At 31.7% G+C, this 19396-nt stretch overlaps 2 protein-coding genes across 2 annotated transcripts; one reads left to right on the top strand and one right to left on the bottom strand.

Annotated features, from left to right (window-relative positions):
* Nucleotides 1-2340: 2340 nt before the first annotated feature.
* Nucleotides 2341-3930, top strand: LOC127084152 (uncharacterized). The gene is made up of 2 exons (XM_051024552.1): nucleotides 2341-2931; nucleotides 3054-3930. Exons 1-2 carry the CDS (start codon nucleotides 2575-2577, stop codon nucleotides 3684-3686), a joined length of 990 nt encoding a protein of 329 aa, XP_050880509.1. The 5' UTR covers nucleotides 2341-2574; the 3' UTR covers nucleotides 3687-3930.
* A 1100-nt stretch (nucleotides 3931-5030) lies between these two features.
* On the bottom strand, nucleotides 5031-10898 carry LOC127084151 (serine hydroxymethyltransferase 7). Its single transcript, XM_051024551.1, has 4 exons — nucleotides 9528-10898; nucleotides 7820-8225; nucleotides 6350-6442; nucleotides 5031-5588 (listed from the first exon to the last, which is right to left on the bottom strand). The coding sequence occupies exons 1-4, from the start codon at nucleotides 10560-10562 to the stop codon at nucleotides 5365-5367; spliced, it is 1758 nt and encodes a 585-aa protein (XP_050880508.1). The 5' UTR covers nucleotides 10563-10898; the 3' UTR covers nucleotides 5031-5364.
* Nucleotides 10899-19396: the final 8498 nt, after the last annotated feature.

Here is a 19396-nt window from a genome sequence, read left to right as displayed (position 1 = left end):
AAATAAGTGCGAATCAAATTAAAATGAAATTGGTGAATCAAATGTTTTGATTATACGATGTCAAATACGATAAAACACAAGAGGGTATTAATTTGTGTACAAAAGTAACCATGGTTTATTTTTCTCTTTTGATGCAAAGTAACATGGTTTCTTTTAGAAATGAGGTAGTAGTAATAGTAAATATGAAACATAATGGCCACCCTATGACATCATCTTGTATGTAAGCTTCTTTTGTTGTTATGAGGTACCCACCCATATAATGTTATCGTGCAATCTCTTGTTTACCTATGATGACCAATTTCAATATTTATTTACTTTTCCAAAAACTAAATCTTTCAAGACCAACATACTTCTAACATGTCCCATTCTCCAAAAACCCACGAGCACTCGTTTCAACCAAAATTTAATAACATGTTACATAACCCAATGCATAATTTAGATTTCTTCATAGTAATGGTCCCCCAATTAAATAATTTATCCACATAAATAGTACTAATTCGAGCGTATATATGAAAAAGTAGGAAAAAAAGAATCGCATAAAATGTAATATATACTTTTGTTAATAAAAGAAAAGAAAAGAAACACTTTGTGCCCTTCTTTTCAATTAGTGACTAAATAGTAAACTTAATCAATTCAATTAAAACTCAATACACATATTATGGGACCCAGTTCCAATACTGGACAATCATGAAGCTATGTAGCTAAACAAATTGTTTATATTTTAATTTTAATTTTTTTCCTATCAATATATTTGGCTCGTTTAAGTATGTTTCGCGATAACCAACAAAAATATAGGACGGAGCAGACATAAAATTTTATACCGTCTTGATAAAAAATATGGATGTGATAAAAGAAACACGCGTGCATTTCTAAAATTTAAGAATTATAAAAGTTTATATTGATTTTTGCACAAAAAAAAAACAAAAAAAAACGGATATATTAGAGAATGCTTAGTTAAAATCTTATTCTGATCAATAAAAGAGTGTAGACAAAACAATAAATAATAGTAAGTGATAGGTCAATGGAGTGAATAAATGTTATTTATTTAATTTTGATAATGGCTAAGACAATGAACAAATATGCAATTTTAATGATACTTTGGATTTGGATTATACTAGTTAGAAGTTAGTGTTTAGAATTAAATAATATGCAAAACAATGGGAATAAAGAGCGGTAAAGGGATATGTGGAAGCATCATCTTTTTTCAGTTCTTGGTCCCAAAACAAAGTTGATGATACTTATTAATAAAAGTGGTAAAAAGAGCATATATGGCCTCAAAAGACTGATTTATGTATTGGAGAAGATTATGAAAACACATAAGAACAAGTAGCATCATCATTCCATTTTCTCCTTTTTGAGAAAAAAATATCAATTAAATTGGACAATATATACCTAGGAAAAACAAAAATTCAAATTTCAATATAATAGAGTTTGAAGATTTGATAGCAAATTTCAGGAGCTCGAGGAAGAAATTGAGGGGAAAAAAAGCCAAAGAACACTCAAAACAACTCAGTCAAACTTTGTACCTAGGAAAATCTTAACCTTATAATTTTCCAATTTATAAATGTTATGTATATTAATAAAAATAACAAAATCTCACTAACTTGCTCCCTCTTCTTCGGTTTCTTTTCCTTAATATAGTACTAATATATAGTATACAAATAATACAAATAAATGGAATGTGTTAGAAATCATTGTTTGAAGGTTCACACACCAAAAGAATAATAGAAAAACTTAAAGAAAACTATATATTTAAAAAATAGTTATATGGCAAAAAAAATTAACAACACTCGTTTTGACGGTCTCTTTTAACATTTATTTTTATTTTTAACAAAAACATACGTGAATTCTACTAATGATTCATATTTAAAATGAGAGATTAACCTGTATTTCATTAATAAGAAAGTGAGTATTCAATAAAATGTTACGAAAAGAATGTTCATCATAACATCGTCCATTCAATAACTTCTCACAGTCACGCATTCGAGATGTTGTTGACCATCTGAAATCTCGATTCATTAGTCCAAAACAATATAGATAATATAGTTAAGAAATAATTTTAAAATAGAAGTTAAATCTAAATTGAACACGGTAAAAATGTGACTGCATCGATTTCAATTTGTTGATCGTAGCAAATCATGATGTTGTTCACACTCGATGAAGAATTTTTAAATCGAATGATCGGGACGTTCAACCATCTATGATAGTAGTGAATCATTAAAAAAAAATTATGTGAATTATTTTTTTTTTCTTAATATTATTTTTTGAAAGCACTTTTATTTATTTTTTTACCTATCATGTTTGTGTCCATTAAACAATGAAAATGGCATATTACCAATCATCCTTTCCCCTCTGTAGGAAACACCCATCATTGCCCCCAACAATCCTTTTCAACCTTAGAAACCTGAGCTTCTAAGATATTCCATTCTTCCAATTCCTTTCACTTTTCTCCTCTTTTTTTTCCCTTATGCCTCTTCCACTCTCTCTCAATTTAAATACCCTCTCCCTCTTCCCAACTATCTCTCCCTCCTCTTCATCACTCTTTCAACTTTTTCTATAATCACTTTTCTCTAAATGGATCCTTCATCAACAAACTCAGTGAATGGTTTCTACTCTTTTCTAACGAGAGGAATTGACGATCTAGAAAGAGTTTTCTTAACCAACAATTTCATGTCAATTCAATTCCTTCAAAGAACTCTTTCTTTACTTCGATCTTTACATACCCAATTGACCCTTTTGGTTCAAAAACTTCATCTTCCAGTTGGTGATAAATGGCTTGATGAATACATGGATGAAAGTTCCAAACTTTGGGAAGCTTGTCATGTTCTCAAGTCTGGCATTTCAGGAATCGAAAACTATTACTCTGCTTCTTCTAACATCACTTCATCTCTTGATTCTCATATTCACATCACCCCACAAATCTCTCGCCAGGTTTCACTCAAACCCAAATGAAAAAATTCAATCTTTGCATGAACAAGTTGTAAAAACAATAAAGAAAAAAAGATTTTTTTTTTATGTTTTGTGATTTGATTTTATTAGTTTTGATGATGCAGATTGTGCGAGCGATATCAGTTTGTAGAAGAGAAGGTGTTGGGTTGGAAGAAGAGAATCGTGCTTTGATGGAAACGAGGATTCAACCGCTTTCATTGCGTTTTGACGAGCGAGTTTCAATTGAATCGAAGCTTAACGGTTTCAACGGTTTCAGAGGAGTGTTATACGCAATGAGAAACGTGAGTTCGTTGTTGTTGATGATACTGTTATACGGTTTAGTTTACTGTTGGCCGGAATCATCGGATTTGGTTTTCGGAGGGTACGAGGAATACGAGTACGAGGGTTGTCTGTTTCTGGGATCGGCTTTTATGATCTCGACGGCGAGGCTGCAGCAGAGAGTGGCGGCGGAGATGGGGAGAATGAATGGTGGGCCAGGGATGTTGTTGCATGAGTTCAGGAGATCGAAGGTTGTTATGGAGGATCTTAGGGGGGAGTTAGAGAGAAGAGGTTCACAAGGTGGTGGTGTTATGGAGTGGGAAAGTGAAGATGGTGTTAGAGAGAGAGTTGAGAATTTGAGGGGCTCGTTTGGTGTTCTTAGATCTGGTGCTGATAATCTTGTTGCTCAACTTGATGATTTCTTTGATGAGATTGTTGAAGGAAGGAAGAAGCTTTTGGATTTTTGCAGCCATAGATGAATGAATGAAAAGAGAAAGTTAGTAATGGTGGAATTGAACTATTGAAGAAGAAGAAGAAGAAAAAAAGAGTAGACATTAGAGAGAGTATTGATGGGGTTGTTGTACCTTTTTGTTAACTTTTTTTTTATCTTTTTCTTTATCTATTGTGATCTTTTGTTTTGTTTTTCACACTTACCCTAGTTGAAAAACACTAAAAAACTATGCTTTTTTTTTAAGTGATAGATTAATTTAGTTTTATCTTGTATTCTTGTTGCACTAAATTCTTTAGGAAACTTCGATTCTTTTCCTTCTTCCAACTAATTACAGCTGGTGAAGAAAAGGACAAAAGTGAAAAAGTATAGTAACTAAAAAAGTGGAAGGAAAAAAAGAAAGTTAAAAAAGGCACATGATCTTGGACATAACAAGGCAAACACTGGTGCCATCATGGGAGAATAGTGTCATATGGGTGAAATTTAAAATTCTTTTTTCTCTATGGCAGTGATTGATTGTTTTTTTTTCTCTCTCTCTCTCTTTGTTGGTTAACATTGGATTTGAAACATGAAAGAGGGTGATGGTTTTTGGCAAAGAAAATGACTAATCATTCATTCTAGTTTTAGTTCAGAAAGAATAATGGAAAGGGATGCTTTGAACTGTTGTATCTGAGATTCCTGAACTGCTTTAACTCCAAAGGCAGTTTTTCTTTTCCTCTTGGCAAAGCTTTTGTCTGATATGGTTCAATTTGAAAGCAATAGGAAACTATGATCATCAAAACTTCCTCTCACCACATTCTCCCTTTGCCTGACAAGTCTCTCTCTCTTTCTGTCTATCACTCAAAATTTTGTTCTGTTTCAAAATTCTTCAACCTCCACTTTTTGGGGTTTTGGAGTGTTTTAAATATAAATATATTTATATATATCACAAAAATTTCAGAGGTCACTTTCTTAATTCTAACCGTATCTCATGCTTTTTGTCCCTTGCCGCAAATTCATGCCTTGCCTCCTTATGAGGGTTCAGTATAAGTAAAGGCTTTAAAATCAAACAATAAAATAATACAGAAAGTGCAAACATACAGACAAAAGAGAAAGAGTAATATAATGCATCATGCCGTAGGTAAGAAATGTCTGCTGCTTCTGTTGCTGCTTGTTCAACAGCTGTTACCAGCAGTTAAAGCACTGTAATGTACAAACTAAGACTGCTTCTTAATTACAAGAAAGTGTTCTATAAAGTATAAAGTTTGGTTATATATGGTATGATGCTGGTGGCAATAACCTCAAGTATTAGGCTCCATAAACAGGAACAAGCATATAAACAGAGTCACTGATGACTATAAAATAATCTCATGTTCACTTAAACTACACATCGATGTGACCACTCAATAGTAACACTTATTTAATTTTGTTGATGTTTCTTCATAAACAAAAGGGTAGCCACAAAAGTTGTGACTGATGAGAACTGCATAGAATTTGAATAATCTGTACTGTCGCTAAATAATAACCGGAAAATTGCAGAGTTTGGTGTATGGTCTGCATATTTAGTTTACAGAAGCTAACTTGATAAATATAAGAGTAAGAACCAAATCTAATGAGCTACCATGGAAAAGTAATTCAAAACATGGTAGGCAAAAAGAAGTATATCATAGTAATAAACTAATAATATCAGGGACGCATGAATGGATGGTGCCTGCTTTATAATATTGAAATCAAATATTGAATCCTGGCATTTCAAACTGGGAACCAAATGTTTCAACCCGATTTCTGAGGTCAAAAATATCTTTATTATTCTGAAGACCCTTGAGAAAATCCTTGCATGATTTACCATGTTCCCTCTGTATAATGCTGGTAATCTGAGCTGCCCTCAGAAGAAAATCGGCTATGGCATCAAAATCTTCCTCTAAACAGCCTCGTGATGTCATTGCAGGAGTGCCTGAATACGAATAAAATAAAGGTTTTTGAGTAAAACAAAAAAAAACACAAGGGCATTCAGAAGACCCAATGGTAATTTTTGTTTAAGCACTAAAATTGTTTGAAGTCCAAGAATAAATAAGACAGTTGGAATATAAATTTGACTAGCGCCATTGGACTAATCAAGTGTTAGATCCATTTTGCATAAATGTGTTATGCTCTAAAAACAAATCTAGATGGGAACAGATGTTGTCAGAAGATGGCAGATGCAGCATTGAGTGAAGAGTTGAGAGGTGTGTCATTTTAGATGAGTGTTCAGAACTCTTGAAGCCAATGAAAGGGGAGCCTCTCATTTGCAAATCAAGCCCAAAAACAAAAGCATAGCATTCTCTCAATTAGAAATAGTAGCTTTCTCATATATCTTGCTCTCTTCACTTCCCCCAAAAGTTTCCTAAAACTCATTTTCCTTCTAACAAACTGGAATTAGAGCAAGTAATTGGGTAGGCTGCAAGCATCATACAGATTTCCATTCTTTACATCAATTCCGAGATAATAAGAGATTACCAATTGCTAAATATGAGAGTGCTGGATCTTAAATGGAATCGATAGACTTTGGATTAGATACTTGTTCGTATGAAACAGTCTCAAGCTAAACATGGACATGTAAATGCTAAACTAAATAGTAAAAACAGATATTTACGGCACTTGCAAACATAATTAACAAAAAATTAAAGTAAAATTGGAACTATTTGACTTCAGATGAACTATAGGAGAGGTACTCACCAATTCTCACTCCTCCAGAAGAAATAGAACCATAAATAGCACACTTATTGAGAGTGATGTGACACGCCTCGCAGACTTTCTCATAGTTTCTGTCTGTATAAACAAAATAACATGATAGATAGAGCATGCTCAAGTCAGCTTTAAGTACAAATTTATAAGGGAAGGAATATATGAAATCATGAGTAACAGACACAAACACACCATGCAAACTTGAATTTAAAATTTTTAACAAAAATATATATTAGCATCTATACTATTCAAAATTAAAACAACAGAGGCCGGGACACAATCTATTTCTTCTTTTCTTGCTTCATGCCACCTACTTGTCTCTTGTATGGATAACTCCAATCTTGTAAACCATACTTCTATAGAAAAAATATGGGGACAGATGTGCAAAAAAAAAATTACTTTGAATTTGTAATAGGAAACTTCTCATAACAATTTTAGGATAGAACTTCATGCAACATGGGCAAAATTTAACCATGATTTATCTATCTAGCACACTCAACTATAAGTTTATATAGTTATTTGGGATCCATGACACAACCTAGAGTTACAAGTAGCCCAGCCCAGCCCAAGTTAAGTTGGGCTTTAGGCCTCAAAATTTTGGGCAAAAAAAAGGCCTCAAAAAGTCCAATTTAGTTATACATATAGAAAATAACATAATAATTACATATATTCTCATAGTTGAGTTGGTAAATGAGAGGCCTCCTATCTTGGTTTTTTGTTCAACTCTTGATAATCATAAAAAGAAAATTTTAATATATTTTAAAGGCCTCGCTCTAAAAGTGGCTTAAGGCCTCTAAACGGGTTGGGCCGGCCCTGGTTACAGGGAAGCCCATACAGAGACGCCTACTTATAGAGTTTATTATTCATCAAAAGTATAAGAGGGTGGCCTGAACAACAAAGTACCTGATCTAGCAAAATCATAAATCCCTTCTAAGTAATTTAAAATTATCAAAAAATTTATACAACCATTTTATTTAAAATTTGAAAGTCTTTGGCTGGCATAATGGTGTGCAAACATTTGTTAAAAAAACGATGAAGTCAAAACTCATGTTTTGGAACATAATCCTCAAGGGGAAAAGAGTTATAAGTTTTTAACTGCAAGGTAGAAAAATGAAACAAGCCAATTTAGAGAAAGCTAACTTCTTAATTATTTTCCCCTAACTTTAATTATTTGAGCCAGCCAATTGAGATAAAGATAAATTGTTGTCGTTGTATACTAATTTGAAATTAATAACTCATATTGAAAACGCATAACAAGTTGAAGTTCAATGAGCATATACTTTTAATATATTGGGGGGAAACCACATCCCTTTTGTATTGGCATCATTCCATACCACAGTTCACCAAATAATAAATCATTACTATTGAGTAAAATACAGCACATTAACTTTGAATTTGATTATAATTTTAGCAGATAAGAAATGAAAAGAAAAACAAACAAAAGCAGATCGAGAAACATACCAATTAAGCCGAGTGCAGTTATATCCCAGAGCAAAAGATGATTGTCAGTCCCATCCGTTACCAATCTGCATTTTCTTTTCAACAATGCAGTTGCTAATGCCTGTGCATTTCTTTTAACCTGCTGCATGTATGCTTTATACTCTGGGGTTGCAACTTGTTTCAAAGCTATGGCAAGAGCAGCAATGTGATTATTGTGGGGACCTCCTTGTAACGATGGATATAAAGCAAAGTTTATCTTCTCCTCAAAGTCATAGGTACTATTATCATCCCCGTGATTAAGAACAAAACATTTCTTCAATGGTTTTGTTCCTCTTCTGTAAAAGACAATGCCTCCTCTTGGACCTCGAAGACTTTTGTGCGTTGTTGAGGTAACAATATCACAGTAATCAAATGGACAAGCAACTTCCTGTAAAAGATAATGTCAATATACTTGAAAGAACATTAAAGCATGATATGGGTAAAAAAATTTACAAAAGAGCCAAATAACTAAAAAAAACAGTACAATTGACACAAGCAATAAAAATGAAAGAAAATAAAAAATAAAAAATAAAAAAAACAAGATGGCTGGTTCTGTAACAAGAGAATAGATCATACACTTAAAAAAAATTCAATTAACAATACTATTGACCACTTTGGGGCAACTTATTTGAGCTTATCTACTAACATAGGCACTTGTGACTGTGAAACTGTTTGTGAAAATTTGTAAAAACATTTTATGACATGTTCATAAGCCCTCCAAAATAGCTTATAAAAATAGTTTATAGCTTATACAAAAACAATTAAAATTTATTTTATCTTTTGTTAAAGAAATAGCTGATACATAAGTTCTTATCATGTTATTGGTTGGCCTACTAACATAATAGCTTATGCATAAGTGCTTATCATGAAAAACGCTTATGCTATAAATAGCAAGTTAAATTATTTATCAAAACATGCCTAAATACCAAGGGTTACTTAAAAGGATGGCTTGGTGGTTGGGGTGTGTGATATAGGAGTTGGGAGTCACGATGGGGCAAGGTTTGATTTCCACTCTTCATTGATATCTAACAAAGAACTAAATTTGCCTTTCAAAAAATTATATATACCAGGAAAGCAGATTAAAATTATATACATTGGGCTTAATTTATGATCTTTCTGGAATCACCTAAGCAATTTACATTGCACCAAACAAGTATATAGTAAACCACTCTGCCATTAGTTTGCTTCATGAAGGAGATTAATGAAAATAAAAGAAAAACGATTACCCAATTTCATATAGAATTCTTATTCAAAAGGCAACTACATCGAGATCCCAATAATAACACATCCGGATCCGGGTAATGATAGGAAAGAGCGAAGAAAAAAGAGGTCATTTTGCTTTCCATGTTTCCTACCTACTAGAACTAAGGAATTCATATTCTTGTCTCAAGAGATATTGCTAGGATATGCTACTTCGTTTAAAGGTAAAATTAATTCAAACTAATTTCAGTTTGCTACTTTCATCAAATACATAGCAAGACAGGAATAAATCCTAACATGTCAATAGTACCCGCAGCTTCAATTGTTCTACATCCAAATGTTAGAGTAAAGGAACTACGTCTTACAAGTTCTAAACCATATGGTCCTAATCTAACCTCCAAAGACTATAAAATCAAAACTGCATTAATCTCACAAAAGTAAAATTCACAATAACTTAGAAAAACAAAAATAAGAGAGCTGAAAGGTTTACCTTAGCAGCAACAAGGCCACTAATATGAGCCATGTCACACATCAGAACAGCTCCACATTTATCAGCAATCCTCCTAAACCTTCCATAATCCCATTCTCTAGGATAAGAACTACCCCCACAAATAAGAATTTTAGGTCTATAATCCGCGGCTTTCTCCTCAAGCTTATCATAATCAATGTAACCAGTCATAGGATTAACCTTATAAGACAAAGTCTCAAAAAATATAGAAGCTGCAGAAACCTTCTTCCCACCATGAGTATAAAAACCATGACTCAAATGTCCACCAGAAGGTGAATCCAAACCCATAATCCTATCACCCGGATTTAAAAGACCAGTATAAACAGCAAAATTCGCAGAAGTACATGAATAAGGCTGAACATTAACACCCCATTTATTCGAATCAAGATCAAAAGCATTCAATGCACGCTCACAACACAGAAACTCAAGCTGATCAATGTACTGATTACCAGTATAGTATTTCGCACCCGGCATCCCCTCAGAGTATTTATTAGTCAAATGACTACCAAGCGCTTCCATCACCGCCCTGCACACAAAATTCTCAGAAGCAATCAATTCAATTCCTTTAAACTGTCTCAACTTCTCCTTCTCCATAATCATGAATATCTCAGGATCAGCAACACTGAGTGGCTGATTCCCCCAAGTCACCGAAGCCTTAGAATCCACTGCGACACGCTTCAAAGAAAAACTCTGTTCCTCTTGTTGATGATACCCCTCAATTTTCCTCTTCAAACACACAGGTCTACCCATAAAGTCAATAGTTTCACTTTTTTCACCTTCATCCTCCTCCTCTTCTAATTCTTGTTTTTTCACAACAACATTGTTCTGTTTGTCATGAAGTAAACGCCATGACAGAGAAGAGTTCGATTTGGAATTCAAATGCAACGAAAAAGAACTATCACTGAGTGAAGCAGTTGACGAACCAGTATGAGATGGCGATGGCGATGGCGAGGAAGCATTCGCATTCCCATTCGCAATCGCATTCAACCCGAGAGATAAACCCGCACTAGCATCCATGAATCAACCGAAAGAGATAATAATACCCAATTAACAGAAATTAGGGTTTTGGATATGAATAGTTTCAGCAACAACAACAGTAACAAAAACAGTAACAACAACAACAACGACAAGAACAGTGGTTGGATTGGGAAGAATAAGGAGAAAACGATGAAGATGGTTTCATGGGAAAGGAATGCATGAAAGAACGAAAATGAGGAATGTGAAGAAAAGATGAAGAGAAAAAGAAGAGAATTGAGAATGAACCTGAATGGAATTGGGGGAGAATAAGGTAGCGTATGAATGTGAATGAAATTTGTAGAAGAGGGAATTCAGTGTTTGGTAGTAGTAATTTTATTGGAACTTGCAATTTTATTTCTATATACAAACATTTAATTTTAAATTAAATATTTATTTAATTAGATAGGATACGTTGAGACAAGTTTCTGAAGTGGGTTCATTTGGATGGAATCGTAGCTAGGTTCATTTGTGCTGTTTTATGTTAGTAAGTTGTTTTTTGTGGGACCACTTTTTTCCTCTTTTCCATTTTTAACGGATTTTTTTTCTTTCTCCTTTTTGACTTTCTATTTGCCATATATTGTTTCACGACAGATCTCAGCCGTTCGTTTTAGAATTTTTATTATGACTGGCTACGCTTTTCGCCGTAGGATTTGGACGAGAAGAGGGTGGCTTTAATAGGTGATGGGAATCAAATTTGTGTAAATTTGGTTTTATATTTGGAGTATTTAAAATTGATTTTAATGGTGTATAAGTGATTTTGATAGGTTAATAAGATGTTTGGTTATATAGGAAGAGAAAAAAGATTATGATCTGACGGTGTGAAATATTTTTACACTGTCAACTAATCAGAAACGTGTATTCCGTTAAATTACACGTTTAATTTTAAAATATTGGTATGATATGGCAGAACGTTATAATTTTATTTGATGATGATGTAAAATTATATTTATATGAAAAAATTATAAATTCTAATTTTAAATAGAATCAAACTCATAAATAGTATTGTTAATATGAGGATAGATTATGTGAATTATAAAAAATAGAAACAAAACTATAGTTAACTAATTTAATTTTAAATTTATTTTTACAAAAATTTATTTAAATGTAAATCATTTTACATCCTTACTTTAAAAAGATCATTTTTATAAAAATTAATTTTCTTCCCTAAAGCACCAAACACATGTTTAATAAAATAATTTGTTGAATTTCAAAATCGATTTTAAATTATTTAAATTGATTTAGATTTTTTTTTAAACATGTAGAGGTGGGTATACAAACTATTTGTAAAAAAAAAAAGTACGTTCAAACCAAATCAAGCAACTTTAACTTTACAAATAAATAAATAAAAGTGTGAAATGCATGTTATAAATGTTATTATTTGTAGGAATCATATCATTTTGACTTTTTATTTTCAATTTTTTTTTAATTGAAAAAATATATATTATTATCCTATTTTTTGTCATTTGAATAAAACATATCTAAATTTGTTTATATAATTTCATTTTTGTCGGATGTATTATAATTTTATTTAAGATTAATAGATATGCATTGACCATCAAATCAAATTACATCATGCAGATATTTGTAAAAGTATTTTAAGAAGTTATCTATAAAAGTAACACTATTATTTGATATATTTGATTTAGTTAGATGCATGTGTAAAAGAAATTATACTCAATGCATAATTATTAATTTCAAATATTTATTATATTAATCAATTTTTTAATAAATCAATATCATATGTAAAACATTTGTAAATATGCATTGAATTAAATTATAGAAAATATGTATTTATTGATATCTTTTTAAATTAATATAAAAAAGTAATATTGGTGAGTGGTTGGATTAGATGCATCGTCCATGCATAAATATTAATAGTATTTTCAATCGGTATGGAATAAGTTTTTTTAATCTGGATTTTATATTTTTTCCATTGAATAATAGGAGTTTAGTCTTACACAAGAGTTTGGGTTTTTAGTTTTTAAATTATTTTTTAAAACTTAATTTTAACAATAACTTTAGGAGAAGAAATAAAATCGAACATGTTTGAAGAATAAAAGATAAAAATTATATTTGATAAATCATTTTTCAAAATAAACATTAATAAGGATTAAAATAAGAATAATGCTAACATATGTTTTAAGAATAGAGATTAAAAAACTATAAATAAAAAGTGTGTTGAAAAAATAAAATAAAAAATTTAATTATTAATTTTTAATTAAAATAATGTACAATTTTTAAAAAAATGTTTTTAACAAAGTTAACATTTTGCTTAAAATAATTATTAATATTTTGCTTAGAAGATATGTCACTGTCTGTGGCGCATGCACTCTAATTTGAACATATGCGTCATTGTGTGTGGCACATGTTTGTGTGTAATATCAATGGCAGTGGCGCTGGCGCATGCATGTAAGCTTTAAGAGCATGCGTCATTGCTCCTCCAATCTCTTATGTTATGTTGTATTTGATTTTTTTGCTATTATTTTAACAACAAGATAATAATTAAAAAATGTTAAATAAAAAATTAAATTATAATAATATTTTATAATATAGAATTACACAACAATCGAAGAGAATTTTAATGACTCACTAGATCATAATGCCCATTGGTTATACTCTCGTGCGTATTCGCTTGTCTTCGAGGCCTCCCACGATTTTCCTAAGGTGTTTGAGATCTCCTAGAATTCACCTGAATCAGATGTATTGAGTGCGGGGCTCCTGGAACATTAGTGTTATCTAGCAAATTGTCGATCATATCTTCCTAGTAGTCGGCGTTAGACCAACTCGAAATTATATGAATTGGTATATATCATGTTACAACGACATAATTTGTGTCTGACCCGAGGTATTTGATCGATCCCCGCCTACTAACTTTGTGATCATACGTCCAACAACCAACCCCATAACATTGTCAAACCCAACAACATTGTCAACCCACTCAAACTTAACAACCAACCCCACAACATTATCATACCGCATATACATGACAACTAACCAAACATGATTATGAAACTACATACACTCAAAACCGCGACCAATTCATGTCACACCCAAACACAAAGCCAAGAGCATGGCCCATACCACCAACAATCATATGCTGCCACCACATCTTACCATATCCCCGATGAGGCATATGATACCACCACATCCTACCATAACACTCAACCAATGTACACTTAAACATCACACTGCCAAAACATTCAACCAAGGCATGCTTTTCAAACACCACAAGAACCATTGATTTGTTTCTAAAATGACTCAATGTCCCAAATCAATCAAGCATCTCGCTCACGCGTAACCCAACCAACACGACTCAACTACGACAACATGGACATCAAACTCGATTACGGCAGCATCTACTCGACAATTTATTAGATAACACTAATATCTTAGGAACCTTTCATCGAACACCTTTGGCTCAGGCGAAAACTAGGAAATCCAAAACACCTCAGAGAAATCGTTGGAGGCCTCGAAGGCAAGTAAGTGCGCCGAGGTGTGGAATCGGTGGGGTTAGAATCGAGTGGATCATTAAAATTCTCTCCAATCGTTATGTAATTCTATTTTATGAAATAATATTATAATTTAATTTTTTTATTTAATATTTATTATTATTATTTTGTTTTTAAAATAATTTTAAAAAAAATCAAATACAACATAGGAATCATGAAGAATGTTCCACAATCCATTAGTATTATACACAAGTATGTGACATAGGCAATTTCATCTATAATCAAATAAGAGTGCATGTGACCGAGGCAATAACGCATCCTTAATGATACGAATTTATTTTTGTTTGAAAAGACAAATTTGTTTTTGTTTGAAAAGCTTTGAGGTTGATAATTATTTTAAAGGTAGTTATTGTTGTTTTAAAAAATATCACAATAAGTCTATGTTCATTAAATTCACTTGTTTGTAAAAAATTATAGTACAAGAATTAGGGTACTGTGTTATTATTTCTGCCATTAATGAAAATGATTAATTTTGTGTGTTTTTCCACAATTTCAAATACAAAATAAAAACCGAAATAAGAAAATGTTTATGGTGTTTTGATTTTTTTTTACTTTTAAAATAATAAAATTGAAAATAGTTTTTTAAAATGTTTCTAAAGTTGAGAATTGAAAATAGTTTCTATCAAAATTTTATTTTATTTTTATTTTAAAAAAATATTAATTGAAATACACTGAAACGATTTTACACCGTCATTAATCTGAGACGTTGGATGCTACAAAGAGTTTGGCTTTTATTTTAATTACATATACAATAATGTGAATGGATGATGATGAATTGACGTTGTAAAATTTTTTACACCAATAAAACATATTAATTAATCTATTTAAAAAAACACAAAATTGATTTTAAAAACTAAATAAAGAAGGTCCTAAATCTTCTCGCTTTTAAAAGAGTCATTAATGTTAATTTAGTTATAAAAAAATATTATTTCTCTAATTTTTTAACTTCTAAATTAAGATTTTATTTAATGGGTAATTCTTTTGTATAACTTATGTATTTAAGATTTCATTTTGTTTTATTTTTTCTTCTGTAATTAATTTTTTTAAAAATTAAAAATATATTATACATTTAAGACCAAGTTCATGCCCTCTCTCTTTTTTTAGGGGAGATTCATATCCATCATTGAAATTCATAAAGTTGACCATTTTTTAACTATATTAGTATTTTCATTATTCGTCTTTTAAATTCTTTGAATGGCATTACTTAATATAAGAAATTATTAGTGAGAGTAAATTTTTGTGAAAAAAAAACTATTGTCTTTATATAAAAAGACATGATTGGTTTAACTTTTAAAAAAATTATATTTTTATTATTGTAAAAATATTTAATAAAAATATATAACACTATAAAAATATTTTTTTTTAAACTGAAAAAAAAACTCTAATTTTGTCACATTTCCCAAAATAAGAATATCTTTATTATGTTTGCTGCTCACTTTTGGAGCAAGTTATAAAAATCAAACTCAAATATACCTATTTTACCTTTTAATGAGTTAACTTAAAATTGCAAGTACAATATGAATTGTACAAATTTGATTTGTTTTCGATTGTCACAATCAAAAGCTCATTTTTCCTTATAATTGTGTGTAATATATGTTTCCGTGTTCTTTTTTTTTTCCAAAACACTTTGCTTTTACATTCATCATGCTTGTGGGATTATATACATGTGTGTGCGTGCACGAGCACGCGCATGTGTGTGTCTCGGTTTGTATTTGTTGATTTTGTGAATTGGTGTCGATCAGAATAATGTTACAGATATATTCATTTTATATAACGGTGTCGATCAGAATGGTATGGACAAGGGGATAAGTGTTTAAACTAATTGTCATGACCATTACAAGCAAAAGGAGACAAACATCAGTAGGTCGTTATGGTCGTTATAACCAACAAGGGAGCAAACCCTTGGTTCTATGGTTTGTAAAATTATAATAGTTATGTTTTCTACTCACATGGCACTCATCATGGGGTCCGAGAAAATGTACCTGGACCTCAAGTTCAATCCATGTGATATTGTTGCTAGTGGAAATAATTGTGTTACTTGTGGTGGCAATCACAGTTGTAACACCCCAAATTTGATTAATTAAATTATTTATGTATTTATTTGGTTATTAGGTGTTTTAATTAAAATAAATTATGTGATTATATGTGCTATTGAAGTGTAATGGTATTGGTAAGCTATGGTGAGAATATAGGTGTTTTGTAGAATAATGAACAATAGTTAGAAATTAGAATAATTAGTATTTTTAATTAAAAATTAAAATTAAAAATTAAAATTGGTGATTTTCTGTTAGAAATTATTTAATTAATTAAATTAAAAAGAAAATATGAGTTAGTTGAGGAATAAAGGGTAATGAGGAGATTTTGGAGAATAAATTAGGGGTAATAAAGGTAATACCTAAATGGAAGAATTAGATTTTATTTATAAATAGAGGAGTGTGAGAATTTGAAGAAGTTACCGTAGGTGTAAAATAGGAGTTTGAGAAAAAGTGAGAAGAACAAGTCTAGGGCTTAAGGAGGGAAGAACTATTTCTGATTAGAGAACTTGTTGCTGGAAATTCTAAAGTAAGGGGGAGAATGGACTTTCTTTATGGGTGTATTGCATGATAGGGTAGAGATGAGAGGTTCTTGCTCTCATTAGGCTTGTACAATTTTGTTTTGAATGTATTGTTGTTGTGTCCAAATCTGAAATTGGTGATTGATTATGTTGATTATTTGATCTGTCGCAGTGAGAATCAGAGACCAAGCTATTGGATTAACTTGACTTGTAAAACATTGATATCACCACCGAACTTTTATTTTTCCAAGGGAATGGGAAAATATTCAAAATAAACCCAAAAAAATAAACATGCATAGCAAATAGTAAAACTAGAAGCAAAGCAAGTAGAGATCAAAGGTACGAGGGTTGGTTATGCAAAGGGAATGTATTAGCATCCTAAGCATCTGTAGTACTCTACAGGAACCTTTTGAATTTATCTATGTTTTGGTTTAAAAGTTGTTTGCATTTTTTAATGGGGCAATAACAGGGGTAAAAAGTGTTTTGGAAAGTGTTACTTGACTAAAGGTAAGTCAAAGTTAGAGTTTGAGATGCTTCATGTGTACTAAAACATTTTTGAAAGTGTAATTGAAGAATCCATTGACTAAAAGTAAGTCAAGGTTTGTGCTTGAAATGCCTCATGCGTACTAAAGCATTTTCAAGTGTAATTGAAAGTCCATTGACTAAAAGCAAGTCAAAGTTTGTGTGGGTGTTTTAGCTTGAAAAGGGGGTAGGGTTTTGTTTAGGGTAAATGCATGAATGGACAAACAAAGTCAACAAACAAACAAACAGTACATGACTAGGAAGCCAACATAAGATCCTCTCCCTTGGATTTAGATGCATAAATTGGTAAGACATGAACAAGCTACCTACATGTTTTTGAGGCATGATGAACATAAACAAGATATGACAAAGGTTTACATAACATCACAAGAGATATCACATGAACAAGTATGAGATACATATTCAAAATTGTGGAAGTTTATGAAGGAAATACTTGAATGCAATGATAAACAATTACAGGACATGGATATAACATCACAAAATTGAGATGGAATACAAGTGAAGTGTCACAAGACAAGTATCATAATCATGGTATATAGTTATCAAGTAAAGTTGTGACAAAAGAAAGATATTCAAAACATGGATCATATGAACATGGTATGGAAAAAGTAAAACCCTAAGTGGATCACTATACATACAAGTCAAACAAGAGGCAAGAACATGTTAGGGACAAGTTTAGACCTAAACCCTAATCATGGCATGAATAAGAAACAAACAAGTGGAAACCTTAATCACTTCCTAACCATTCATTCAAACATGTTTTCAAGGTGAATCAACTTAGACATGGTATAAAAATAATCAATTTTAAACATGTTAAGGATAACAATCAACACTTAAAAGAGTGTGATATGATCATACAAACTTTCAACATCAAGAACAACCAAGAAATAAACCAAAGGAATCAATTAGGAGCCTTAAAAGGTACATGCTTTATATCAAACAAAAAGTGGTGAAACAAATAATATTTTTTTGGATTTTTTGTATCATTATAAAATAGACATTCTCATGAACGCCTGGCAAAAGGAATGGATCAAAAATGCTAAGGGATCATGAAATTATGGTTTTTTAAAGTTGTGAAGAAAAGTGAAAAATAACAAGTGATAAGAAAATACACACATTGCATTGGCCAGGTTCGAATCCACGCCCTTGGGGTTCCATGTGCTGCTTGGTGAAAAATAAAAACAAAAGGGGCTAGGGCTAGGGGGATTCAAACCCCGGACCCTTTGGTTACAAGTGACTTAAGGCGCGCGCTTTTACCACTTGGGTGATGATACATTTGTTAATTAAAACACAAACATTAGTATATATATTATAAAACACGTTCCATTTGAATTTTCAAACGCCACCTCAACATCATCATCAACCTCGCGCTTATTTCTTATTCTTTCATTTTTTCCAGATTTTCTATCAATCATATCTCTTTCATTTCTCAACAATTTTTCATGAAATAAAGACAAAAGTTGCTCAGAACGAAGAAGGAACATAATGGTATGATAGGTTTCAGCTAACACTCAAATATGAGGATGCACGAAGGCCAAAACCAGACTTGAAACCCTAGGTTTCGTGCAACATAAACTCACATGGACAACAATATAAATGACATGTAGGCTAATGATCAATCTTAACACAAAAAATGTTACATGTTTACTTCAGAAATCAAATGAAAATGATGCATGTATAGTGAGTTTCGAAATCAAGAATATACCTATTGGAGCAAGGTTCAATGCCTCTTCAACACTACTTTCAACTACTGTTTGATGCTTCTCCTAATTCTTATGAGTTCCCAGAAGATGATTGGAACCCTTGGTTTGCAGAATGCACGAGCAAAATGAGAGAGTGAATGTTAAGGTTGAAAAGCTCTCAAGAATGAACTTTTCCTTGGAAAGTTTGGTGTGTGGATAGCTGAAGCCCTATCCTCTATTTATAGTGATCCTTGAGGGTCTGAGAGGTCTCACATATCATACAATATTCGTGTCCTTTGGTGGATTGCTTGCTTGGTTAGGTTTTACACAAAACACCAAGTGTGAAACATGGCAAAAGTGTGGAGTGCATGAAGTGTTTTGCATTGCTTTTTTTGAAGCATAGGGGTTGACTTGTGGTTTAAAGTTGGTGTGCATCTGAACCAAATCCATTTTGGAGCTCAATGGTACTAATTGTTGGATTAAAGTCACTTTTCATAAATGGAAGTGTGGCCTTTATGCCAAAAATGGAATGATTCAATTTGTAAT

The sequence above is a fragment of the Lathyrus oleraceus genome, chromosome 5 (assembly GCF_024323335.1).
Source record: "Lathyrus oleraceus cultivar Zhongwan6 chromosome 5, CAAS_Psat_ZW6_1.0, whole genome shotgun sequence".
In the NCBI taxonomy this organism is placed as follows: Eukaryota; Viridiplantae; Streptophyta; class Magnoliopsida; order Fabales; family Fabaceae; genus Lathyrus; species Lathyrus oleraceus.
Note: the sequence above shows the minus strand (reverse complement) of the source record. Positions and strands in the feature narration are given on the sequence as shown.